The sequence below is a fragment of the Vanellus vanellus genome (assembly GCF_965231255.1).
Source record: "Vanellus vanellus genome assembly, chromosome: 3".
Classification (NCBI taxonomy): Eukaryota; Metazoa; Chordata; class Aves; order Charadriiformes; family Charadriidae; genus Vanellus; species Vanellus vanellus.
The window spans coordinates 102,516,388-102,543,812 of record NC_138907.1 but is presented as its reverse complement, the minus strand read 5'-3'; the positions used below and the strand labels follow the sequence as shown (position 1 = coordinate 102,543,812).

Sequence of the window (27,425 nt, the reverse complement as noted above, 5' to 3'; positions counted from 1 at the left end):
TGAGCTTTCAGGGTAGAGAGATTGAGGGGGGAACTGAACAGAGCTGGTAACCAAAAATCGCTCTTGAACAATTTGCTGTGATGCCAAACCAACGTTTATTGTTATCAGAGGCAGCTGCCTGCCCTCTCTCCACGCTTCTATTTGTGGATTTTCAACGGCTATAAATGGAAACATACGCTGACCAGAAATCACCACCAGTGCTCCCTGATACTTCTCTCTCCCAACTCCAAAAATACAGGGATATCTAACATGTAGTCAGCTTAAATCACTTCTGCTCAGGATATTAGAGTCGGGTTTTTTGTCCCCTGGGAAATGGAGTTAGAAAAACATGAAAGAAAAGTTTCAGGAAGAGGAGCCTTAGAGGAAAAGCAAACGGTAAGAAATACTGAGAAATGTTGATATTTGTTTTTTAAATTTGATGATAAGAAGGAAAGGAAAATCAACCGTTGTACTTTATAGGAGTATTTCCCGGCTTCCTTTAACTACTGACCTTGAGGATTAAAACGCCGTTCATGTATGTTAAATCCATTACGACGATACATGTCTGTGGAAACTGTAGAAATTTGTGAATGTATTTTTGTGTTGATGTGAAGTGCAAAAACTGAGATCTGGTTCAAACTCAATTTTTTATTGTAACCCAGATTGATAAGTAATAGTCTGTAGTTATCTTGGATTTTTCTTGAGGGTCTATTTCATGTCTTTGCACATTATTTTCCATAACTTTAGATCAGTAAATGGCAGAGGAAATTGTTTGCCCATGTCTGGAGCTTAGTGAAAAGAGGTGTGACCAAAACAAATTATTAAGAGAAAGTGAAAACAGTCAAAACACATCTTATTCCTAATTAGCGTAGGCTTGAGAAAAAAATTATAATTTGCCTTGCATTAACAAGGTTATTTTCTTGATATCATGAAAAGGACAGTTTATTCTTGGCTTTGCAAAGCCGTGAAGAAAGTTGGCCATCATTTTTGTTAACAAACAAATTAGCGCTGAATTTTTTAGCTCCTATCTTAAATGGTGGCGGTGTTGCGTTGGTGTGGTTTCATGGTGGGCCAGCCCACTAACTAACTCTTGTTTAATCACAAAGTTTGCCTCTACTAGCCTCAGTTAAGTGAGATTTGGAAAGCTTGTGTGTTAGTTAGTAGTTTTAAATAAAACTTCACCGAGGAAAGGTTCATTGGGTAGGAAATAGGGGAAGTGCTGAAACAAAATAATGATCTGGCCTTAAAGCACCTCTTCTTTTTTAAGAAAATAAGTTTTATCTAAAGAGTAGTCTCTGAAAGAACATTGCTGAAGCTTCATCATGAAGTTATAATATGAATATTATCTAATGTTTTACTTGTTCATTTTCTCATTAATTAATACTTTAGACAGTGTACTCATTTTCAATGTTTGTGGCCTCATAAAATATAAGGAGAACTCTTCAAAATTAAAAGTAATTATAAAATTAATAGAAGCTTCAGGAAAACTTTCAAAGGAAACCTGTGAAATTTTATTCTAGCTCATGGGTGAGGGAAATATATAGCAATGTAATTAGATAGTATGATTATCTAATTGTGGGCTGCATCCTGATGCACAAAGAATTGAGCAGGCACCCTTGAGTGACGCTTTTCAAAATGTAGAGAGTTTCATTTGGAGCCTTAATGATCTTCTGATGGCTTTCTCTGTGTGCATCGTTTACTAATTTTAAGAATGGCAAACTGGAGCGAACAGGGACCCCGCTGATGGGACCCACGTTAACGCCCACGGCAGGTCACTCGCTGTTTAGTTGTTTCAAAGCTGAATCCTCCTAACACGTTGAGCTGAGATAGTCCCTGTTAGTGGCAGCAGGTCACGTCCCTGTGGGTGCTCAGCAATGGGGACAGAGGCCCTGGCTCGGTGGGCCTCATGTCACTCTGCTGACAGTGGAGGAATGGAGAAATGCCCTGACCCTGCACCAGTTCTCCTGCCCCTTTCCCTGCCCCCTTCCAGTCAAGCCCAAGCCTCCACTCCGTCCCCCCTCTCTCTCTCTTTGCCTCTTTAGTCTTAGTGCCTTTCCTTCTGATTGCTGGATGGATTTCACTTTGCCCCTACATTTTTTTTCCCCTGGTTTTGTACCCCCTGGGCTTTTATTGATTCTGCCCTTTTCTTCTTGTTACATGCAGGTCACATCAATATTCAAACACTGCATGGGAACAGTGTCAGTCTGTGGTACAGATACTGTTTGTACATGTTACCGTTGATGTCTGTTTGCATATTTAACTTCAGTATAGCAAATACATAAACTATTTAATATTATAGGCGCCATGAGGTGTCCAGTGTCAATAGTATATCCTATAAACTGGATGATACTTTGTGTATGTATAACTGGATGATACTTTTTTTAAAAAAATGTATTTCAGAGGAGCATAGGATAACTCAGATGCAAAGAGAGCTCAAAAGGTCTCTAGCCCAACTGACTGCTTAAAGCGGCTATGGGATCAGACCAGGTTTCTCAGGGCTTTATTCAGTCAGGTCTTGAAGATCTCCAAGGGTGGAGACTGCACAACCTCTCTAGGCAACCTGCTCCACTGCTGGGATGTCCTCAGAGGAAAAAGGGTTTTTCCTTTTATCAAGTCAAATTCTCTCTTTTTTCAATTTATGTACATTTCTCTTTCCTCCTGCCATGCATTGCTGTAAAACACCCTGGCCCCACCTCCTCAATAACCTCCCACAGGGACTGGTGGCTGCTCGTTGGTCTTCTGTTGGAGGACCCAAAAACTGGGTGCCATATTCTGGGTGTAATCTAGTGAGTGCCAAGTATCACGGAATCACGGAATCTTCAGAGTTGGAAGGGACCTCTAGAGATCATCTAGTCCAACTCCCCTGCTAAAGCAGGATTGCCAGAGCACATTACTCAGGACTGCATCCAGGCGGGTCTTGAAAAGCTCCAGAGAAGGGGACTCCACAACCTCCCTGGACAGCCTGTGCCAGTGCTCTGTCACCCTCACCGTAAAGAAGTGTTTCCGTGTATTTGAACGGAACTTCCTGTGTTCTAACTTGTGCCCATTGCCCCTCGTCCTGTCATTGGGAACCATTGAAAAGAGCCTGGCTCCATCCTCCTTCAACCCACCCTTTAGATACTTGTAAGCATTCATAAGGTCTCCCCTCAGCCTTCTCTTCTCCAGGCTAAAGAGTCCCAGCTCTCTCAGCCTTTCCTCATAAGGCAGATGCTCCAAGCCCTTAATCATCTTAGTTGCCCTTCGCTGGACTCTCTCCAGCAGTTCCCTGTCCCTCTTGAACTGGGGAGCCCAAAACTGGACACAGTATTCCAGTTGTGGCCTCACCAGTGCAGAGTAGGGGGGGAGAATGACCTCCCTCGACCTGCTGGTCACAGTAGAGGAGGATAATTCCTTCCCTTGCTTTACTTGTCATGCTCCTGCTAGCACAGCCCAGGATGCTTTTGGCCATCCCTGCTCCCAGGGTTTGCTGATGGCTCAGGCTCAACTCGCTGCCCACCATGACCCCCAGGGCTGCAGCCTGGATCACTGACAGGGGTTCTCCCTTCTCAGGCCCATAATGTTCCTGTTGGCCCATTCCTCCAGCCTGTCTTCCTCAGGCCCCTCTGAACGGCAGCCCTGCCCTCAGGCAAGCCTCTTCCCCCTCAGTTTGGTGTTATCTGCAAACCTGATGAGTGTCCTGCATCATCTGCTCTGAGTCATTGATGAAGATGTTAAACAAGATAGGTCTCAGGAAGCAGCTTGGCAGCACTCCACTTGTTGCTGTCCTCCAAGAAGCGTATGAAGGATTAACTGTGGATGTCTGAACCTGATTGTTCTATAAGCTTTTTGGCTTTCTGCTTGTCCACCACCTAGGCTGTCATGTCCTACCATGGATATAAGAATAGTAGGAGACACTGTTGGAGGCGAATCAGGGTAAATGACATCCACAACTCTCCCCTTGTTCACAGATCCAGACACTATCATAGAAGGCAATCAGGTTGGTTGGGGATGATTTCCCCTTGGTGAATCTATGTGCTGTTCCAAATCACATTCTTCCCACAGGTGGGTATGAGCTGAGTTATCCCAAGTCATCCCTGCTTTGATCCTCATCCACTGCTGGTTGCTCTCCTCCTCCCTGACCCCTGCTGCTAAGCCATTGATCATCACATTGCAAACCACTTCTTCCTCATTTCCGAATAATAGTTCTAGCTGTGCACAATCCTGGTTGGCCCATCTGGTGCCTGTATCAAGAAGATATCCTTGACAAATCTTGGTTTTGTGTAATGTGTTACAAATATTTCTATTTACTTTCTAAGGAACAAAGACCTAATACAGTCTATATCATCCTGAAAATATTCTGATTACAAAGTGTCAATTAATTACAGACCAGTTTGTGCTCAAAGTATAACCTCCATAGAGGATGACCTCACAGGCAGTTTTATTAGGTGGTATTGTACCTTTACATTCACTGCTTACTGTGGATGAGAAAAATAATATAAAATTCTCTACCACTTCAGGCTATTTGTGAGATTTATTGTTAAAGAACTCTTGTCCTTACTTCCTGGAGGAAGACTCCCCAGCAGCCAGAATCCTGAAGAGAGTCTTTGTGTGGAGCTGGCTGTGGAAATGGAAGATAATGGAGGGCCCATTTTGTGATGGGAAAATAGAATGACTCACTATAAAATAGATTGGACTAAGCAGATGGACTCAATTTTCCTTTTCATAGTTTTGATTTTAGCATAGCTCAGAAGGACATAGTAATTCTAGAGTTTCCCTATTGAAATGATGCCTCAGCTCAAAATAGTCTGTTTACATTCTGAAGTCCTCCTCTGTTAATGCATATTGCCTCCGTTATCTGAAATTATTTTAATTATATTTCACACTTGTCTTTTTCCTATTTCATCTATTGTCTCCCCATGAAAATACAGAACATGAAGTATTGCATTTAAAATAATCTTTACATTAGTATGTTTAAAGGGAACATTCGATCTCTGTACCTCAGTTTTGCTTTATAAGGGAGTGTTTTTACTTTCTTATTACATTAAGTAGTGATAAAGAACAGTCATGTAGAGAAAATAAGTTAAACCAAATGAATATATGGATCAGAAAGAACACCACGAACTGCTTCAAATGGCATTAATGTTAGTTTTTGGATGAGAGAATACAATCTGTAAGAAAGGGTTGCAGGACTCTGTGCAGAGAATTAGCGTTTGCTTTTCACAAACAAAACGATGATACAGCTCACCCAGCGTGAGGCCGTTCACATCGATCCCACCCAAGTGAAACAATGATTAACCTTTGTACACTGGTAGCAACAGAAAGAGTCCTGTCAAGATCCGGCCCTCTCTGTGGGAGGTGCTGTGGTAAAGACTCCTGGAGAAGACAGCCTGTTTCCTGAAGTTTGCCACCTAAGGGAGCCCAAACAGGATGGAGGGTGGTGACTAATATGGTGACGACTGGCCCTGCTTGCAGGTTGAGTTGTTGATTTAACTAGGTGTAAACCAGGTGAGAAGCGAGTGTGGGATGGGAAGGGTTGTCTGAAGAACGGAAGAAAAGAGGAGGAGAGATGGGTGGAGGCTGGTGGCAGTGGGCATGGCAGGAGACGCCAGGAGTGATCACCCACTCATGGGGACATCATCCACCAGGCAGCTCTGGCGCTGGTGAGGGCTGGTGGCAGAGAGGCAGAGACGGCAGCACAGCCTCCTGGCTCAGGCTGTCCCTTCTTTGCCGGGAGCGGGACCGATGCTCTGTCACGCTACCTCTGGGCATGCACTGGCCTCTCCCAGCAGGTACTGCTGGCCGCCTGATAGCGGCTGCGGTGCTCGGAGCGTGCTGTTCAGCGAGCAGGGGTGGCCACAGTAGCGGTCGAAGAGGCATGGTAAAAGCTCTTAGTGCAAAGCAGCAGGGAAGGAAGAGGAGCTGAGGGAGGAGCAAGTGTTTCTTTGTGGAGACACAGGGAGCTAAACGCCTGGATGGCAGGATCTTCTTCGGCAACAGCAGATATCTCTACGGTTGAGTAATGACAGAAGAGCCGCTACTGCTCACAGCATGGGAGAGGGACTGTGCTTACACCTGTGTGACACACCAGCCCGTGAGCCTTTCCTCCTGGTGTCCACAAGCAAATGCCCCTCCAGATTCACTGGGGCGGGTGAGGGAAGTGAGCCTGGGAAGGGTGTGCTTGCTGCTCAAGGGAGGCAACTTGCTTCGGAGTCTGTGAGATGGGCAGGCCCGTAGGTTCCTTGTGCATCAGGTATCTCACCTCCACGCACGGCTCAGAGCCTGCATGCTTGTATGCGTCTAGCCAGGAGGGTGGTGTAAGATCACAGAACAGCAACTGCTGAGGTCAGCCAGGCATCTTCTTTTTCTTTGGAGAGAGGAGGTGATAGTCGCTGTGGGTGAGGATGGCAGAGATTCAGAGCAGGTGAACTGCAGTGATGCAGCCAGAGTGCAGAACGTGGAGGTGCTTCAGCAGGTTGCGCTCTGTGAGAAGGCCAGTGGCACGTATACGGGGGACTGCCAGGTGCAAACCCCTCATCCCTTTTGCCTGTTCTCTTCCCCAGCAGAGGACAGGCTGGTGGCTGCTAGGCTGCTGGTTTACGTGATTCAGACGAGAGGGTAAAGGTGAGAGACAAAATGATTTTTTTTTTTTTTTTTGTTTAAATTGTCTTTCTTAACTGGTTTGCTTTACACCTTGACTTTTCTACTTCTGTCTCCTGCAAGAACATACCTACTCAGAAAAAAAACTCCTAAAACCACGATGACTGCCTGAATCCATTCCTCAGTTTGATAATTCCAGACTAAAATATGAGCATCATGCTTATCTCCAGCACAGCACATGAAACTGAATAAGCACACATACGTACTATATAGTCAGAGAAAGTTTTATGTGTGTAAACATTTAAATTATTCCTGTTTATTTAAGAGGAAAGCTCTATTTCTTGCTTTGGAGGTTGTTTGTAATGTCCTCCAGGAGCTTCTGTCATGCAGCTGAGTTCAGCTTGGGTGAGTTGTCACACTTAAGGCATTTTGTGCTACCAGGTCCCATATTACAGCAGTCTCAGCTAAAAGGGTTGGACATGGGAGACACTTTCAAAATATCCCTGAGATTTGAAGATCAGGACTGAGGCTTTGCAGTGGCTACAGCAAGAAACTGATAAGATCCCAGCATGGAGCAAATCATATCTCACTGTGCAGGTAGAAGGGGATGGCCAAGACAGGAGCCCAGCTAGAGGATCAGTATTTCCTCCTGCGTATCTAGAGATGAGGCGTTCCTGCCTGGCTGTGTGGAGACATGGGTTACTCCAGCAAGTGATCACTGAGGAGGAAGGAATAAACTTGGAAGCTGACAGCATATTTTTAGCACTGTTGATGCGACATTAAACAGGACCAAAGCAAGTGGGAAGCACTGATTCCTGGTCTGCCCTCTTTTCTAATCCTCTGACTTAGCTCTGGCCTCACTTGAGTGTATGATACCTTTTCTTTAACCTAATGGTGGTCATGCAGAGGTGTTGCTAGAACGCTTGAGGTAGACTTTGGTTGCTTCAGTGGAAAAACAGCTATCTTGGAGACATCAGTGCATTTTTGGCTGGAGGTTATGTGAAACATTGTCATGCGATCTCACCCAGGGATTCAGAAGGGGAGGGTAGGTGATTTGTGCAGGGACTTGAATGTATTGATAACAGAGGCTTTTTAGGAACAAGTAACAGTCGCGTTTTAACTTTTTGGGGTGAGGAAAGATAAGGCCCCCCGTAACAGCTGGATAAACTGCTGCAACAAAGTCACGTAGGGCAATTCAGGTTATTGCATGCTGGGGGAGGCAGCAGGGAGAGGAGTATTAGCATGGAGAGGCAGCCCATGCTGATGAGTTAAAACAGTTTTGGGAAATGTTTCTAGGCATTGGAACTATCTTGAATTCAGTTAAATTGAAAGATCGATCTGCGGTATGGTATTGGCTTTACATTTGCTTGTATTGGGTTTGGGTGGCAAGGCTTTGGTAGTGTGTGTGTGTGGGGGGGGGGGTACAGGGCTGGCTTCTGTGAGAAGCTGCTCAAAGCTTCCCCCATGTCCGACAGAACCAATGTCAGCTGTCTCCAAGCTAAACTGGCCAAAGTTGAGGCAATCAGCGGGAGGTAGCGCCTTTGTGATAACATTTTTAAGAAGAGGGAAAAACCCTCAAACCTGTGCAACAGCAACCAGAGGAGAGGAGTGAGAACATACGAGAGAAACAACTCTGCAGACACCAAGGTCAGTGAATAAGGATGGGGAGAAAGTGCTGCAGACGCTGGAGTGGAGATTCCCCTGCAGCACATGGTGAAGAACATGGTGAAGCAGGCTGTCACCCTGCAGCCCATGGAAGTTAACAGTGGAGCAGATATCCACCTGCAGCCCACAGAGGACCCCAGGCTGGAGCAGGTAGATGCCCAAAGGAGGCTGTGACCCCATGGGAGGCCCACGCTGGAGCAGGCTTCTGGCAGGACGTGTGACCCTGTGGGGCACCCACACTGGAGCAGTCTGTTCCTGAAGGACTGAACCCTGTGGAAAGGACCCATGCCGGAGCAGTTCATGAAGAACTCCAGCCCATGGGAAGGACTCACATTGGAGAAGCTTGTGGAGGGCTGTCTCCCCTTGGAGGGACCCCACGCTGGAGCAGGGTAAGAGTGTGAGGAGAAAGGAGTGGCAGAGACAACGTGTGATGAACTGAACACAACACCCATTCCCTGTCCCCTGGGGCAGCTTGGGGAGAGGTAGAGAAATTGGGAAATTTTCTTCCCTTTCCAGTTGAGGAGGGTGTGATAGGGTGGCTTGGTAGGCACCCGGTGTTCAGCCAGGGTCAACCCACTACATTGCCTGAATGATACCCATGTGGAGCTTGAGAGTTAGAATGGGCCAGACACCATTTCCAGAAATAAGTCTGGACATAGAGACAACTATTGAGAAAAATCATGCATTTTCAAAATATATCCCTCAGCAATGTGGGAATGAATTATGGGTGGTACTCGGGAAGATATTCACTGTCTATTGCTGCTGCTAACGCTGAAATTCAGGACAGACACTAGGAAAAGCTCCTTCATTAGAAGTGTAGGGCAGCCCTGGAACAACAAGGGAATTTGTGGACTACCCACCTTGGGAAGTTTTCAGGACTCAACTATACAAAGACATGGCTGACTTGACCTTGCTTTGGCCGTAGTACTTTGAGCCAGATGCTGTACTGGATGACCTCTGGAGGTCCCTCCTGAACAACATTTCTTTCATTCTTGGATTTTGAAGCTGCACGACTGCATTTGTCAGGAAACATGCCAACAGCTTTTTCCATCTGTAAGAGACCTTTAACACGTTTAACGTGGATACACAATGAGACTATGCTTATCATTAAGACCTCCTCATTCTTGCATTATAAACCTACTGCTTTCAATTCACTATCTTTTGAATTTTGAAAGCACTCAACAACACAGCAGTGGCATTAAGTTTGTTACTTTGATATGAATTCTTGGAAATAGAGCCACTTGAAAATGAACAGAATAAAAGGAAAGAAGTGATTAATGAAAGGGAGAAAGAAGGTGGGCCTTAACTGAGCTAGACTTTCAGGGCAGCAGGTAGACAATCAACAATGCTTCTGTGTTCTCATGATGAAACCTTTTCCTAGGGCTAAAACTCAGAGGAAGTCACAGGGGTGCTGGTATGCTTTTGTGGTTGACCTTCATCTGAATCAAAGTCCATTTTGAGATGATAGTTTTGTCATTATAAAGCCATTCTGTCATTCTCAGTGGATCTAAGCATTAAAGCCGGGTGAGCAGGTATGGAACAACCATCATCATTCTCCTTATATGATTTTATCAACATCTAGCACTGTTTGGATGGTCTTCCAGACACCACACATAGCTGGGCTGCTCTTAGGGCTGTGATCCTGTGAGACATGTTTATTATTGTGTTACAAGTCCTAGAATCACTTAATAGTACAAGGGTCTCAGCTTTCATTTTAAAATATATCAATGGTCTCACCACTGTGGTTGCAAAGAGAAGGTTCAGCTTGAGACCTGAATGCAAGTATTACAGCAAAACCAAGTGAGACGGCAACATGGTTGGCACAGTGGCTCTGAAAGGTGTGATATGTCAGTGCAGTGAGGAGTCATGCTATGGAGAAGATGATAATTTCATTTTAGAACAGTTTTCAAGATTTCAGAAACTTCTTTTTAGTTTTATTGAAAATGGAATTGTGTCTGCAGATCTTTTATCCTTAAAATCTGGAGTGTGTCGAAGTATGATGCTGCAGGCAGGGGATAGCCAAGGCACTGGTTTGGGATGTGCCCAAAGATATGAAGGGCTTTTCTCTTCAGGTCATCATGGACTTGGGCAGAATAGGGAACTGGACCCTATAATCTCTCTGACACACTGCTTTTTGTGAAAAATGAGAGAGAGTGGACCTCCCCATTTCTTCTCACAAAGGTTGCGTAGAAATCCTCATGAGTTCCTGCAACATAGATTCACATGAATATTAATTTTTCCATGAATATTTGGAAGACATCTGTTTTTCATCTTGGCTTACATTGGCACAAAGGCCTTTGACCATGATAGCTGACCAGAAGACCGTCCATGGCAGGAAAAAAGAAGTGTACTAGCTTATCAACCTGCTGCATCCCATACTAAATGCTGTAGTAAGCACTCTGCAGCCTTCCCTGCCTTTCTAAGGGTCAAATGCTGTGCCAGTGGAGGTGGAGAGAGACCAGGGAGCACATTCTGGTGTGCCAAGGTGGGGGAGTTGCTGTAATGGAACACCGTGAATGTCATCACAGCATAGGCAATACTGTACAGCCAAATCTGCAGGCCAATGTCCTATCAGAAGTAGAAGACTTTCCACATTGGTTCTGCATTTTTCACAAGAAATTTTTGTTCATACCTAATTTTTTAATGTTTATCATGAAATAGATAGCTAAACCGTCAGATGTCTTGTCCAGTAGTGAAAAACTGTGTCTTATGTTTTGGCCATGGTCGTCCTGTCATCATCTCTATTTGACAATGTTGTTTTAAGACAAGATTGATCTTGATTGAATGTGATGGTCATATAGAAAACCTTTCTGCATTAAATATTTCATAGCTGAGAGTTAACCGATAGCTTTTTCTAAAGGATTGATGGTGACAAGTAGTACATACTGCAAAATACTTTCTGATGGCATTTTTACTATATCCATCCCTATTTGGTAAGCTTAAAAGGATGAATTAAATATAGATTGAACGAAGGAAGATCCATTCTTGAGGAAAAAGGACAAAAGCAAATTTGCTGAATTTAGATGAAAAATTAATTTTGCTCAACAACTTTCAATTTGTTCAATTTGTTTTGTTTCCAAAATGGAAAGCAGCATGCTGAAGCTTTTCATGTCTTGGATTGTACACAACAGAATATATTCATTCTCCAGAACTGACATATTTACAGAAATAAAAAAAAATAAATTTCATATTTGTCTCTTTGAGACAGAAATTGAATCATTACCTTGTTGCCTTTGCTGTTTCATGTCTTTTATCTCAATCATGAAGAAAATTTGGAAATCAAACATGGGAAAATTATAAGGATTTTTAAATGCTGTGTTTTTAAATTATGTGAAATAAATTGGATTCACTTGAACCACTTAAAATTGAAGATTCTGGAAAGAGCCATCAAAACTTTTTTCCCTGTTGAATAGATTTAAAATTGTTTCCATAGTGGTTTCGTATATCTCATAAAAAGTTACTGATGGCACATTTATCACCATTTTACTGCTTCTTACAAATATAGCTGTTCTTGATGATTTTATATAACAAACATGTTAGTAAAAATAATTAGATTTTTCAGCCTCAAGCAAGAACTAAGTCGTTTAATATCCTTCTTTAGTAAAAGCACCTTGAAATACATCCAGATCAAAAGCCGTATGTCAGCTGAACTAAGTGATAATCAAGCAAAGAGATGATAACTCATAGCAAAGATGCTGAGCCAAAACTGTGCTTTCTCTTTCAGTCTGAGACAACAATAGCAAAATGCAAACTATTTGCATCTGAAATCCCAGCAGAGAAAAGGACAGGATTTGTCCTCTGTTTTTCTTTAGCGAATAATGTTTTCACTCATGTTACGAAGCTGATCTCAGTTGAAAATACAGCAGATTTCATTATAGTTATGTTATTCACAGTCTCTTAGGTGAACTGACACTGATATTTGCATATTAAAAAAAATTCCAATAAACTGTCAGTGGTTTATTTGTCAGGGAAGGAGTAGCTAAATCTAACAAGAACGATTTTTGGGGTTTTTTTTTGTTTGTTTGGTTTGGTTTGTTTTTTTTTGTAGTAAGGTATCCTACTTTATAGTGTCTTTTTCTGTGACAGAAAGTCTATGTGTTGAAGGATTACAATGATAAATTATTCCTTTAATGAAGTCAACCTTCAGTCCCTCCCCGGTTTCTAAGGAGCAGAAGTCAGGGCTCAGGGGCTCCAAGGTTGCCAGCCTTGCCAATGGCTTGTAGTGACGCAGTGCTGCATCATATGATGGATTGCCTGGGGTTTTCAGGAGCTCCAGTATTTATAGCTTCTAAGAATCTACATCTGAAAAAACATACTTTAAAGTTTGGAATTTAAGATTATCTGTGGAAACTTCATTTTCCCTTTGTTTTATTCATAACTGCTATGAGATAAACGTCAATAACAGGATTATGAGCTATTTCTTTTCTCTTAAATGGTGATTGTGCTTAGGAATCACCACCATCAGCTACAACAGGATACGATATGGTCAGAACAAAAGAACAGTTACCCTCAGTGATCTTATAAGTAAAATGCAGCAAAACAAAACCGAATATTTCATCCTGCTGTTTCCAACTGAATATTTTTGCATTTTTCACAAAATGTGCTTCTTGACATAGGTAGAAAACATAAGCCAAATGGCTGAGATGTCCGAAGAAAAGGAAACTTGGCATTTTCACCCTCCCACACATTGGCAGTCAAAGGGATGACTTCAGAAAATGATTCTGCACATTGCAAAGCGCTCTCAGAAATTACCCACTGGCAGGAAGGGGCATGGGTGGCACTCTCAAAATTACTATGGACAAGTTAAAGCTGTTTCTTAAAAATGACAAATTCAAAATAGTCATTTTTTAGAAGTTAAAATGATCAGACCACTTGACTTCCTTGAACACTGTGTAACTGTCTCTGTGAAGTGCTCGATACCGCAGATGTGAGTGTCATGAAAAAGTCTGGAAATAAATTTCATGATGCAGCGTAAGGCTTGGGAGAGGTGTGAGACCAGGCATTACAGTATCAGGATGTGCTTTGACACACGCTGATGTTGATTTTCAGAATATACTGTGCTGTAACAATTAATATTACAGACTACTTAGAATTCAGAACTCAATCTCATTTGAGATTTTGACCTTAGTATTCTGAAAGCATCACTGTTCTGGTTTTATGCATAACTTTCTTGATAGGAAATGCTTTTAAGAACTGAACTACTTATATAGTTTAATTTTTGTTGTGTATTGTAGATATTTTGTAAAACTTTATTTGTCTAGGAAACTGTATATTGTAATGCTATAATGTTCCTAATTTCTGATTTTATTACTATTTCTCATACAAAATCTTAAACATTTAGATGTTCTCTCATTAATGATGCAGGACAAAGTTTAAATATTTCATTTGTCTTCTTTCAGACTTCTGAAACAAGAACAATTTGTTCCAGCGGTGGAATTATTTTGAAATAATGTCTTTTGCATAAAATGTAAATAGTTACTAATAGTTATTTCTCTGAGCTATCTCAGGGTAGCAGTAATTCAGTTTGATAGTTGTTTGTCTTCCTTTGTAAGTGCAGAAATATATTATAGTGTTATATTGTAGCTACCTTATTTTTAATGTCTGTGAGAGGGTACAATTTCTAAACAGATACTCAGCAGCTTATATATGTAGTCCAAGAATTTATCAAACATTCATTGCGTGTAAATGATTTAGATGGTTAGTCAATGATCCCCAAAATATTTAAGTCCCTTCAAAAGCAGATTACCCATTTCAATCAATGTCTGAGAGAGTGGAGGATTATTTTCCAGTAAATGTGTTATTACTTACAGAATCACAGAATGGTCAGGGTTGGAAGGGACCTCTGGAGATCATCTAGTCCAACCCCCCCACCAAAGCAGGGTCACCTACAGCAGGTTGCACAAGATGGCGTCCAGGCGGGTTTTTGAATGTCTCCAGAGTGGGAGACTCCACAGCCTCTCTGGGCAGCCTGTTCCAGTGCTCCACCACCTTTAAAGTAAAGAAGTCCCTCCTCATGTTGAGATGGAACTTCCTATGTTCAAGTTTGTGCCCGTTACCTCTTGTCCTATAACTGGGCACCACTGAAAAAAGACTGTTCCCATCCCCCTGGCACTCTCCCTTTAACTATTTATAAGTATTGATAAGCCCCCCCCCAGTCTTCTTTTCTCCAGACTACCTGTATATATCTTCTTGTGCATGGACTACATTACATTAAGTACCGATCTGTGGCATGTCTGAAATACTGCCGTGCAGCCGAACAGACGCCAAACCATGAAGAACAGTATTTTTGTATATGGCTATGCAGATATCGGACAGTATTTGCGGAAGAAAATGTGAACAGAGCCAATAAGCTGTTTTGTAAACCAGCTTTCACTTTTGAAGCAGAACCCAGAGGCATTCTGAAGCATTATTAGGTGTTTCTGAGTTCAGCGCGGTAGCTTTTACTCTCAAAAGAAGAGACCATGACTTGTTCGGAGTGTGGCTGTGCCTTCTTCTGAAAGAATGAGGCCATTCTGGGACGTGCCCTAGCCACAGTTTCTTTTTTATCTGGGGGTGGCGGAAATCGGGAGAGAGATGTTAGCGCCCCAGCTTATTGAACGTAGAGTAAAATGAGTCAGATAACAATCAGGATTCAAAATGGTTGTTTTGGAAACCAAGGGAGGCTCTAAATCATTGCATAAATATTAATAATCTTTACATCATCATTAGCATTACTAATATTGTAATTTTATATGATGTATGCTGCAATTTCACCCATGAATCGCCTACATCAGCGCCTCTTAGCTCAAGGTTAGGAGCAAAGATGAAGTCAGTGACGACTCTTGTCTCCAGAACACACTACACATGCTGTTGTACACTAAATTCTTCATATAAATTCTTTGTAAATGTCTTTCAAGTCAAGTTCAGGTGTTTATTTCAAGCTGCTATTGAATACATGGAAAAAGCACTATTTCATGTGATCTTAAAACAATCTTCAGAAGACTGTAAACAGCTCTTTTTTTCCCTTTAATTCATGATTAAACATCCCAACGTTTGTTATATTCTTGAATTCAACAAGTAGTTCTCTAATTAAACGTTTGTAATTTTAAATATGTAGATTTCATAAACAGAAAGTTATTGCCACAGATTACGTTTTATGTGTGGTTTTGTGCAGGAAAATGAGGTATGTTTTAAAGCCGTTTTAACGAAGTTTTAAAACTGTAATTATGTCATAAGTTTAAAATGTTTTCTTTGCTATTGCTTTCATTTCAAAGGAATGAACACGTCCGACTTAGAGAAAAATGATCAGAAAGTATATTTATGTCAGCTAGCTGTGTGTCGAAATCAGTTATTTAGAAAATGACTGCAATGACTAAATGACTGGCTAGGTATTACCTGGCATGGGCAGCACATAGGGTATTTAGAACCATTAACCCACAAAGAAAGTGAAAGCTGCTTTTTAACGTTCAAAAATAGGCACAGAACAAGCATTTATTTCTCAATGAAGGTTATTTGCAACAGCCTGTTACTATTCGAAATTGTTTCGCTATATCCTCACCTGTTAAGTTTACATTTTTGGTCCCTTAGTTGTTTCCTGAAGCAACGGGACTTGGCTAAATCGTTTCACTCCTTCCCTGCGCGGGTCAGTGAAATCTGTGCCATAGGGGAAAGTACTGGTGAAGTAAAAAGCGGGGTAAGTCTTGGGGGGATGTCTTTGCATTCCGAAGTGCTGTGGCCAAGTGTGAAAATTGCAGTGTTAGCGGCTGAATTAATCTGGTTGAAGTCCCACGCCGTGTGGTGTATACGCCACGGACTTTTTAGTACTGCACTGCAGGTTACCGACATGGCTGTAATGCACACAGTAGACAAGGCTCGGGAAGAAAAGGGATAGTAAGAAAGGGAGTCCTAAAAAATTATCGTGAGAAGGTGGAGAAAAAGTAATAGGAGTCAGAAATGGGAGAAATGAAAGAAAAGAAGTAAGAGAATTAATACTGAAAAAAGAAGTAAAAACACTAAAAGAGAAAAAAGATGGTGGGAGTGAGAATTAAATAGATAATGGTAAAAAAAAAGCGTTAAGAAACATGGGAACAGAGAAAAAGAACAAAAAATAGGGGGCGTGATGGACTGAATATTCTGCAGGCTTATTTTTTGTAATAATTAGCATGTCTTAATAGCTACATTTTATTGATTGATCTAATACTTCACCATTTGCACCTAATATTAAATTTCCTCACGTTTTTGGTAAACAATTTTGTAGAATTTACAGATTACTTGCCAGAACACCTGTAATCAGCTTGTAAGCATAGCTTAACAGGAGAAACTCCTTCTGCTAATGTGTTTATAACAACCTTTCACATTGATGAAGTGATTCTCCCAACATCTGTTAATTCCCCGCTAGACGCTAATGGGCCTCTTCCAAGAAAAAGTTTAGTTGTGCTTTTTCACATACTGCAGGATAAGGAATTTCAATAAGGAGAGCAAACCTTCCTGCTGTTGGATTTGTTTGCTGGCTTCATCAGCGCAGCTTTCCACGTGGGTTGATACTGATACCAGGGACAACTCTTTTCTTTCCATACAAACAAGTTTTGCCATTGACTCCCATACCTGAGCCTGGCTGAACTGTAAACAAGATTTCCCTCCTTTCCCTCTGGCACTTTTATATAAAGCACTTGACTGCACTTGTTACTCAGTCTTACCCGAATGATTTTATATTGATCTATATAAATAGCTATAGATAGGTATAAAGAAGACTTCTATATCCCAGGATGGCTGTGTAACTGGAAGATACATTTCTACTCAGGAAGCCAGGAGTGATGCTTCCCATCATATCTTCAAGTGAGAATGCTTCAGCTCTTTGCTTGATTTATTTTGCTATTATGATTTCGATGGTTAATATCTCTCCAGCACCCTCAGACAATCCTCCTTTGCTGCTGTTCTTTCAGTGCCGAGGTTGCCTTTTCACTCATCAGCGTGAGGCAATACGTCCCGTTTTTGGTTGACCTCTTGTTCTCCTGTGTCTTCTGAAGTGTTTACAGGATCTGTGTCACGCCGGGCACGTGAGGCAGCCGCTCTGCTCCAGCCTGACGGCAGCTTTGGGCATAATAACAAGAATTGTCCTTTCACAGCTTTGCAGCGCTCTCGAGTCCCGTGGTTGGTTCTTTATTTGAGTCTAGAGAAAACCTCACTTTTTTTTCAGCATTAAGAAGCCTGGAGTAATACCAGATAACATAAATTAGATTGTGCGGTTGCCCTGGTTGTTTGTGGGATCTCACAAGGTTATGTTTTGGTTTCTTTATTTTCCTTTGAGTGGTTTTCTGCCACTTGCAGCAACAACAGTCTCACTGGTATTAGTCCTTCATTTCTGACATATTATTTATTTTTTTTGGCATCTGGTTACCTGATTCCTGCCTGATAAACACTCAGGGCTAAGACTTCGCGTGGATCTATGCACACACTTCATTAGAAGCACTCTGCTGATTTTGTTTGGATTGCTTCTGTGATTTAATCTCCGTAGGGATCAGAGTTTGCGGTTGAAAAATTTGATAACTCCATGGCAATGATTGTTGTAAGCACTGCGTGATTGGCTGCTAATACAGAGATGAATGTAACCGCTGACAGTATTTGCCGTTAGAAAAAGTGCTCACACTGTTATTTGCTAGTGCTCAGCTTCGTGTGGCTCCCTTTCTACAAATGCAGCCACTTTTGATTATATACCCTCCTGTTTTGATTAAAAAAAAAAAAAAAAAACAAAACCAGCCGCAAAACCCGAAACACTGAAACTTCAAATATTTTTCTAAAGCTTACCGCTACTGCCCGCAGGTTCACCCAGCCAGCCGCCTTGCATTTTGGGGCTCCTGGTGCTGTCTGTTCTTATGGGCTCTCCATACAGGCTTGGCTGCAGTAAGCACAGTCAAAATTGGGGAAAAAAAAACCCAACCAAACCCCAAACAGGAAACTTCAGTGTGGTTTTTTTTTTTTTTTGAAGGATTTTCTTGTAAACTGCTGTAACTGTTTCCTGTTTTCAGCAGCATTTGAACATTCTTGTTTTGAAATAATTAATTTACACTGATTATACTGGAAGATAACAGTAATTCATTGCTCTCTGGATCAGTACAGGATGAACGGAATGGTAATTATTTAGTGCAAAATATCTTTAGGATTCTTGTACTTATTTGGATTTTTCACTTTTTTTTTTTTTTTTTTTTTTAGGTAGAGCTGATTTCGAAGGGCTCAGGAGAGATTGTCTTAGCTCAATATGACAAATTTTCTTCCATAATGTACTTTTGTCAGTCTCCCAGGAGAAGTATTTAATATAAACAATGCGTGTCCACTTCAGTTTGTCATAAGAGTTCAGATTTGGTTATGCATAGCAACAGTCACTACTGAAATACAGTACTTAACCTGATGGCTAATTTAAAAGAAAAGGAGGAGGAAGGGTTGGGACGGGGGAGTGAAAACAAAAGAGTATGCCATACATGAAATATTTTTTGTCACAAACCGGTCAAAGCTTATGTGCTATTTTGTGTTGCAAAGATAGCTCACCATTGAGCTCCAGATTGTTATTGGGAAATCCCCATGTGTCTGATTCTTCAGAAAAATAGTTGCAGGGGGTTTAGGAGAGAGTTTTGTGTAATGATTTGGTATTTCACTGCCTTGAAATGAAGAGACAGGAACAATGCAGTAGAAAGAAGCATTAGAAAAAACAGCCTTATCTCTTATTCTTTGCGTTCTCCCCTAACAAGATGGAGGTAAAAATTCAATTAGCAGCATTAGTCACAGTCTAAGATTTGAATTCCCCAGAAAAAAACACTCTGCAGTCAAGTTCTGCTGCTATTCTTAGCAATTTTTCAACCTTGCCCAAAAGGATGGAAGATGAGACTGCTGCTGATGAGTCATATTGATGACAAACAGAATGGATAATGTCAAGTAGGTGTTTGGCTCCTACACTAACTGTCCCCACCAGTAAATATCTGTACTGAAATAATGTATCAGGAACAGAGAATTGGACAAAGCACAAATGTTTCAAAGTAGGATTGTAAAAGCAGGAGGGTGACGGCTTGCATTTTGTGTTTGTGCTTTGGGTGTTTTTCCCAGTGTAAAACTGAGGCTTAACCTGCACTCGGTAATCCTAGGAAAAACGGTATGTGCGAGGCAGGGTTGTAATATTCCTTGCTCGGCTCACTGCCACAAGAAAAGCGTTGGCAATATTAGGTCAGAAAATAAGAATGGACCTACTGACTTAATCAGAGGTCCATCCAGCCCAGTAGCCCGTCCCTGACTGTTGCTCGCAGTTTGTGCTTAAGGAAAAAAGGCATGGGGAAGAAGGTAGATACTTCTGCGCCTTCCTGTTCCTCCTGGCCTCGTGGGAACGTGTGGATCTGTTCACCGCGGCTGTATTTTCTCGGTTGTTGAACTGTTTTTCTTCTTGGCATCTGGAACTTCCTGAGGCAGTGAGTTTCATAATGTAATTACGTGTTATATGAAACCCTGCCAGTTTTGATTGTGTGATAAATTCATGTGGCAATTTCGGTCTTATACCAAGAATCCATGACAATGTAGTGAAAACTGACCTTTATACATATCTGGTTTTGTACACAATATTGCAGTAGGCATAGTCTTGCCCTAGGTACCACTGCCACGTGTTTACAGGGAATTTTGTGCATGAATGGTTGAATTAATGCTGCTTAGGCAGGATTCGTATCCCCTCTTTTTTTTGGATGTCTGTAATGTACATCTGAGTGAGAAACTCATTTGAGTTTCTTTTACAGTCAATTTAAAAAAAAAAAAAAAAGCACAGGAATTGTAGAGCGTGATCAATGTGACCCATATTAGACATTTACCATTGAGTAGGAGGAACTGCATCTCAGAAGTGCTGCTTTCTCTCTGTTGCATATAAAGAGAGCACGACTCAGATGTAGATTTCTGTTCTGGACACCATTGTATTTGGTCAGATGAATATCACTCTCAGTGAGGTCATTCACTAGGGAAGAAGGACTAGACATAATCCTGGGGAACAGCTGGGCTTTAGGAAATCATTCACCAAGTAATAGGCTGGTAAAGTCTATTTTACCTGCTGTCCTTCCTTGGACACCCTTTGGGCGGGTGGTAGCTAGACCCTTTGGGCACTAGCTAAGGTGCTTCTGCAGTGGAGAAAGAAATGGCAAGGAAATTTCTTCCAATTAAATACACTTAAAACTATTCTTTTTTTCTTAATGCCTGACATCATGGTGTGCCCACACATTTCTCTTTGTGAAATTGTCTATAATCTCAAGAGAGGCCATTCCTGGGATGATGTAAGTGTTTCATTTGGACTGTACAAAGGGTTCCCAGTGCAGTGTCTCTTTAAAGGTCGCCCAGAACATTTTGATTAATGCTATCTTGTTTATGTTTGGCAGCTAGCAAAAGGGAGGAAAAGAGAGCATGAAAAAAAGCAAGGCAAGGTGAAAAAAACATTTGGATCCTTTAACTAAAGGAAGGTGGCAGGTAAATGTTATCCTCACAAGCACATGCTGTGCAATGGGAAGGAGAATAAGAGGTGATGCCAGGGCCAGGAGAAGAGGAGAGTCAGTCCCTGCGCCCGGGAGATAGTGAGCCTCAGCTTGCAAATCCCTTGGTGGTGTGCCTTTAGCTAAGAGCTTGCTGTCTCAAATCCATTCCAAAAATTTGATGTCCCTGACGGCTGAGGAATCTGTCGCTGCCATACCACACGTTGGCACAAACATACTGCCGTGCAATTGATGTTGCCCTTTTGATGTCAAGATCGTAATGCCAAATCCATAGTGGTTGATTCCACTAGGTAATTGGAAATGGTATTTTGATTTTAACTATTTGCCAGTGAAAAGATAGGAGAGGAAAACTGATCCAAGGGCATAAACCAAGCTAGACTGAGCCAATAAGTATTCAAGAACCCCTAGCATTTGACTTACCCTGGTTTTGCAGTTTTTTGTAACTAACAGCAAATGACATTTAGTTTCTGGTAGTGCTTTCTGGCATTCTTGTGCTATGCTTTCTTCAGAACAAACAAAAAAGACATTCATGCCCATTTCTTGGTTGTTCTGGCGTTTCAGCATTCCTTCCCACAGTAATTTCAGGTGCCAGCATGAGATTTCAATACCGAAGTTGTAAAGAAACTATCAGAGTACCATCTTAAGTTTATTTAAGACGTATGCTATGAACTTTGGATGTGGAAGTCAAGCTCTAGGTGTTTGAGACCTACAAGAGATTTCAATATTCTACTTGCTAGTCTTCAAATAGATGAGAGGCCCCGAGTTACAATCCGTTGCCTCCTACTAATTTAGAGTCTGATCTTGCTTTGATTGCCCGGTCTTCATTCCCTAAAATAGGAAATTTAGAAATTCTTATTTTAGTTAACATGGCTAGTGAGTAGGTTGTGAGTCATCTCTCCTGAGTGTAGACAGCTGCATTTACATCTGAACAGGTTGTCTAGACTCCTGCTGTAATCAGTGGATGGAAATAGGGACTTCTCAGGCATTATTCTCTGATGTAGTTTAGATGCCTATCTTATGGTGAAATAAATCGTTTCCTAAGAAGTGCCTGTTTTCTCTCCTTTGGCTATAATGGAGCCTTGAACAAGCTTAAATGTAGATGTGATAAGTACTTACATTTCCTTAACTATCACTACAGGAAACTGCAATTTAAGTCTGCAGAAACTTTGGCTTTTCAGTTTTTTGCGATACTGTTTTATTGCCTTTCAAATTATTTCATTCATTGCTTAGAGTTATCTTTGCTGTGGAACAGAGGTATCAGCTGACACACCAAAATTTTAGATGGGAAGTTCAAGATATACACAAGTGAAAATGCGGATAAAGACTGAAATCTGGGCAAGGTCCCAAGAAGTGGCATTCCTACTCCTGTGAAAAACATTAGACTATTTTAAGAGCCACTCTTTTTGATTGATAGCACAGGGGGGTTCAATCTGAAAGAGGACTTTCAGCATGTTAAGTATGTCAGTGGCATTTATTATCTTTGCCTTTCTTTCATGTTTTCTGAAGTCATTCTTTCACACAACCCGGTTAAATATTCTACTACGTCCTGAAGATTCCTTCTGGTACATTTGGCAAGCTAACAAGGCTCTGCTCATGTTTCTCACTTGAACAATAAAGGATAAAATGATTAGGAAAGTGCTCAATTTGTATCATTAATTATGTGAATTTAAGTAATGCAGTTTTCGTGTTGTAATAACCATAACTCCCTCCTGGTTGGGAACATTGCCATTTAGGCATCACGACTGTAATGGGATTGACCTGCACAGTTTGTGTATTCCTGTATTGTCTTACAGCCCTGGAATTTTACGCTCTTTGCTGTATTTGTGAATTCAGGATGGTCTCTATGTTTTAGTAGGTACCAATCAGGAAAGAAAAAAAATGTGAAGAGACATGACAAGTTCCTGAGAGAGGGCAATCACCTGTTCAGAAAAAAGTTTGGCAGTGGGATAAAAGGAACTATCTGTTTTCTCCTTGGAAACTCTGTTCTGTTTTGGGAAAATAGAATTAAGAAATATGGAGAAAACGTTTTACATATACTGCTTTTCTCCCCATCATAATTTGTCAGAAGGAGATTCAAAGTACTTAACTAGTACGTATTCACAGATTGGACCAGTCAGTCCATCTCTCTTCAGAGAATCAAGGAAAATTTCACTTGGGCTGCAGAGAACTTTTCTTCTCCTTTTTCATGAAAGCGAGGGAGAGAAATATGTGGGAATGTCCCACACTCAGTGCTTGAATTTCATTTAACTCCACAGTGTACAAACTCCATTGAGTATGAATTGAAGCAGTAAAATTATGCAGGAACTCTGCATAATTTCTTGCAAGAATTTACTGGAATTGCAGCAACAGAGGAGTCAGTTGATTGTTCTCATTTAGTTTTCCATCTCTGTTAGAAAATCGTAATGCAGAACAATTCAGTTCTAGAAAACAGTGACTTGCAACATAAAATCTGAACAGAGAGAGTAGTTTTTCCCATTTGAAAAAGAATAACTTCACGAAGGACACTGTAAGGACTGTAAGAAGTAAGGACGTTGCTGTGTGGGAAGGGAGGGGGACTGGTCTATATCTCACCTGATAGACCTTATTAAGGCACGTAGCCACACTGTGCTGCATCACCAAGAGTGATGTACTCTACAGACCTGAAGCCGCCCCAATAAGAAAGAATGAAACATGTTATATGCAAGGGCAAGCTGAAGTGTGACTTGCCTAAGGCCACACAGTGACAGAGACAGGAGTGAAATCCATAAGATCTGTCAACGATATTGACCGTGGTACCCCTAGCAGGGGAACCTATTTCGTCGTCGTGTAACTTAACCAGATACTCTGCCTCATTGCACCTGGTCTAGGATTAATCTGATTTCCTTCATCCTTATCGGGATGAACTCAGGAGTCATTGGCAGTACTTCTTTTTGCTAGACTGTTTTGCACAGAGGGAAGTTAATTCTTCAGGGGGAAAGTCCAGCGTACTTAAGGAAAGGCAAAAAGCTGGACAGTTGCACTAAGGAGAAAAAGCACGTCACCTGCGGACAAGGAGTGGGGCTGGAGGGGAGCTGTGCCTGCAGGCGGAGGGGGTTTGGGAAGGGAGCTGCTGCTTCTCTCAGCCACGCTGCTGTCTGGATTGCAGGTTCTGCAAATCAAGCTGGCTCAACTGAACAATTGCCTGAATTTAAGTGATATGAAGTGGAAATATGTATATATAAAACTGTTAACCTCACTTTGCTTTGGTGAGAACTTATTTAAAAAAATCAATCAGTTTTACCGAAAGCTGATGTGGAGTTATTCCAGGCTCTCTAGAGAATTCTGTACCTCCACTTGACCCTAAATGTGCCTGAAACTGTGATGCTGGCTGCCTTGTCCTCCCCGCACACCCCCACCCTGCCTTTCTAAAAAGCTATCCACATTTATTCAATTCACACACCCAAAGACATGTTTTGGAAGGACATCTTCATTTTTGTCTGCCTTCCCAACCTCATCCTGATGAACTCAATGGCTTAGTGTGATGCATGCTACTGGCAAATGGTAGGGACAGTTGGGACAAAAGTCCCAAACCTTTGGTAATGTCAGTGGGAAAGCAACCACGTGCCCCACAGGGCTGGTGAAGGCGTTGATTTGACTTCCTGGAGTGCTGTAGGGCTTCACAGCATGGTCTTTCCCAAGCAGAGCCCGTGCCTTTGGTGATTAAATTCAATTCAATATTACAGGAGTGGAGACAATAACCATCACAGTCACGGAATTACAGAGTTTTCAGAGTTGGAAGGGACCTCTAGAGATCATCTAGTCCAACTCCCCTGCCAAAGCAGGATTGCCAGAGCACATTACTCAGGACTGCATCCAGGCGGGTCTTGAAAATCTCCAGAGAAGGGGACTCCACAACCTCCCTGGGCAGCCTGTGCCAGTGCTCTGTCACCCTCACTGTAAAGAAGTGTTTCCGTGTATTTGAACGGAACTTCCTGTGTTCTAACTTGTGCCCATTACCCCTCGTCCTGTCACTGGGAACCATTGAAAAGAGCCTGGCTCCATCCTCCTTCAACCCACCCTTTAGATACTTGTAAGCATTCGTAAGGTCTCCCCTCAGCCTTCTCTTCTCCAGGCTAAAGAGTCCCAGCTCTCTCAGCCTTTCCTCATAAGGGAGATGCTCCAATCCCTTAATCATCTTAGTTGCCCTTTGCTGGACTCGCTCCAGCAGTTCCCTGTCCCTCTTGAACTGGGGAGCCCAAAACTGGACACAGTATTCCAGTTGTGGCCTCACCAGTGCAGAGTAGGGGGGGAGAATGACCTCCCTCGACCTACTGGCCACACTCTTCCCTATGCAGCCCAGAATTCCATTGGCCTTTTTGGCAACAAGGGCACATTGCTGGGCCATGGATAATTTACTGTCTACTATGTAAGGAGATAATGTATATGTATATGGATATGTAAGGATAATTTACTGTCTCCATGTAAGGAGAAAGAAAATATTTAAGAAAGGAGAGGGCACAGAGAATAGCCGGGTTAGGGTAGGGAGGTACAAGCATTTGTCTCAAGTTTTCTAAGTGACAAGAGGTAATGAGCATCTACGGGACCCACTGTACACCACCAGTGCTGTCATACCCAAGCTTCATGTATTCATTGACTGGCTTGCTGTCAGGGTTGGATTGCTCTTCTCTCTGACACCCGAAAACCCTGTTCTGAAGATCCTATATACCTTAGGATAACGCATCAGCAATGTATCAAAGGAGTCCTTGTAATATTATGGCATGTAGATTATTTTTAGTCTGTTTAGTCTAGTCGGGGTGTCCCTGCCCATGGCAGGGGGGTTGGAACTATATGATCTTTAAGGTCCCTTCCTACCTAAACCATTCTATGCTTCTAAAACAAATCTGGTCTCTTCCTATTTATTTTCCAGGTTTATGCCACAATTCTTTAACTAGAAAAGGCAAAAGGCAAAAAAAAGTAAATGGCTTTTTCTGGTCATAGTTGCAAGCTAGCTTACTGCAGTGCAAGGCAAGGAACAGACTCCTACACTGGGACTTGAGCTGAAAAGCCTTTCATATCCAGAGTAAGGTTCAGACAGTATTTAAATATCTCGGTCAAAATTTTGGATAAGCTCATTGTTACTTCCCTTCAACTCATGGGCAACTATCAACATAAGGGCATTCAAGGCTTTTTCATATTAAAATTTCCCAAGCACATCAATTTCAGCTTCAATGACTTTGTTTTACAGTATACTCTGGGTATTTTGGTGCCTGTCTGAAACTATAACCCGATCACGAATCCAGAAAGCAGGAGTTATTTTGACAAGTCCTCTGATCCTAAGCCCACCTCACAAAATGGAAATGCTTGAGGTGGCCATTTCAGTTTAATAGAAGGGGAAAGGAAAAGTCATTGCCCTCTTTCAGAAGACATCCTACTGTGGTGGGGCTGGTGGGTGGTGGGCCTTCAGCATCCCGGAGACCCAGTCATTGAATAATTTGTTTAAACCAACCTTAAGATGCATCCCAAAACCGGAATCTCACCCTGTATGAAGGATGTGTCCCAACTGTCAACACACAAAAAGCAATCATAAATGCTGAATATTTTCTGAATATAAAGCATCTGTAACAGAAGAGGGACGAGCATTACCTCTTGCAAGAACAGCCTCTTGCCCGGTGGTTGGGGAATACATGGGTTTAAGTTTCTTCAGGCAGACTTTATTCAGAAAGCTCATTTGAAGAGGGAAACCAACTGTCTTTTTTGCACACCTGCCTTAATGTTTAGTACGGTAACCATCTCTGTATTGCCAGCCTCGTCCCCGGCGTAATAGAAAGCATACTTGAGCGCTGCCAACACTTGGTGAATCAAACAAGTTATAAATAGCTTATGGGGACATTAATTGGATGCTAAATATGATTTAGGAAGGTATTTAGGAATGGAGTATATGCTAAAGGAAAAAAAAGTAAGAAATAAATAATAGTCCTGACTATAGATTCATGAATATTTGAGATAGGAAATACCTTTTTGAGCATTACCTACTTTCCCGTGTTACTAAAAACCTGACCTTTCATGTTTGGTATGGAATTTGCATTACTGTCCTGGGGGATTATTTCACAGAGTGATAGATGGCACTGGGAAATATTTCCTGATACTCATCTGAAATATTTTCCAGCTCTGTTTTTTTTTTTTTTTTTTTTTTTTTTTTTTCCACTGGTTCTGTGATGTGGACCAGTGAAGCCACAGGGAGATACAAGGAGTGGTGCCAGTTCACACCAGCTGAAGAAGCAGCGCACAGTCCCTTAATCCTCCCTCAGATGAGTTTTACCTCTTTCATGAATTCCTCCTGAGGTACTTCAGATTTTTATGCCTTCCTGAAGCCATAAGAATCATTCCGTCCAACTGCACAATTTTAGCTCTTTATAAATTTTGCCCCATCATTATTTTAATGCTTTCTCCTAGGAAAAGAAGTGTCAGATTTTTTTTTTTTTTTTTTGCTTACTATTGCCAATGTATCTAGGCAGCTTTAAAGAAAAAAGAAGGGGCTTGCAATGTTTTATAGGATCCTAAATTGCTGCTCTGCAACTACAGGAATGGTCCAATACAGTGTATAGTGTTTTATATAGCACTATATATCAAGACATAGCATAGATAATAAAAAGGCTGAAGTTGACCACTAGGTGATTGCTAGCTTAAAGGTTATCAATCACTAGCTTAACCCAGACCTCAACAGATAGTCTCAGTGATTTGTGCTGATGAACAAAGTTTTGT

At 41.7% G+C, this 27,425-nt stretch overlaps 1 protein-coding gene across 2 annotated transcripts in view; it reads left to right on the top strand.

The window, feature by feature from the left end:
- The first annotated feature begins 243 nt into the window (after positions 1 to 243).
- MLIP (muscular LMNA interacting protein) overlaps positions 244 to 27,425 on the top strand; it is a 123,705-nt gene continuing 96,523 nt past the window's right edge. For both annotated transcript variants that reach the window (XM_082480882.1, XM_082480881.1), the window contains exon 1: positions 244 to 375. In XM_082480882.1, the coding sequence (XP_082337008.1) occupies positions 313 to 375 (63 nt within the window). In that variant the 5' untranslated portion in view covers positions 244 to 312. The remainder of the gene's footprint in view (positions 376 to 27,425) is intronic.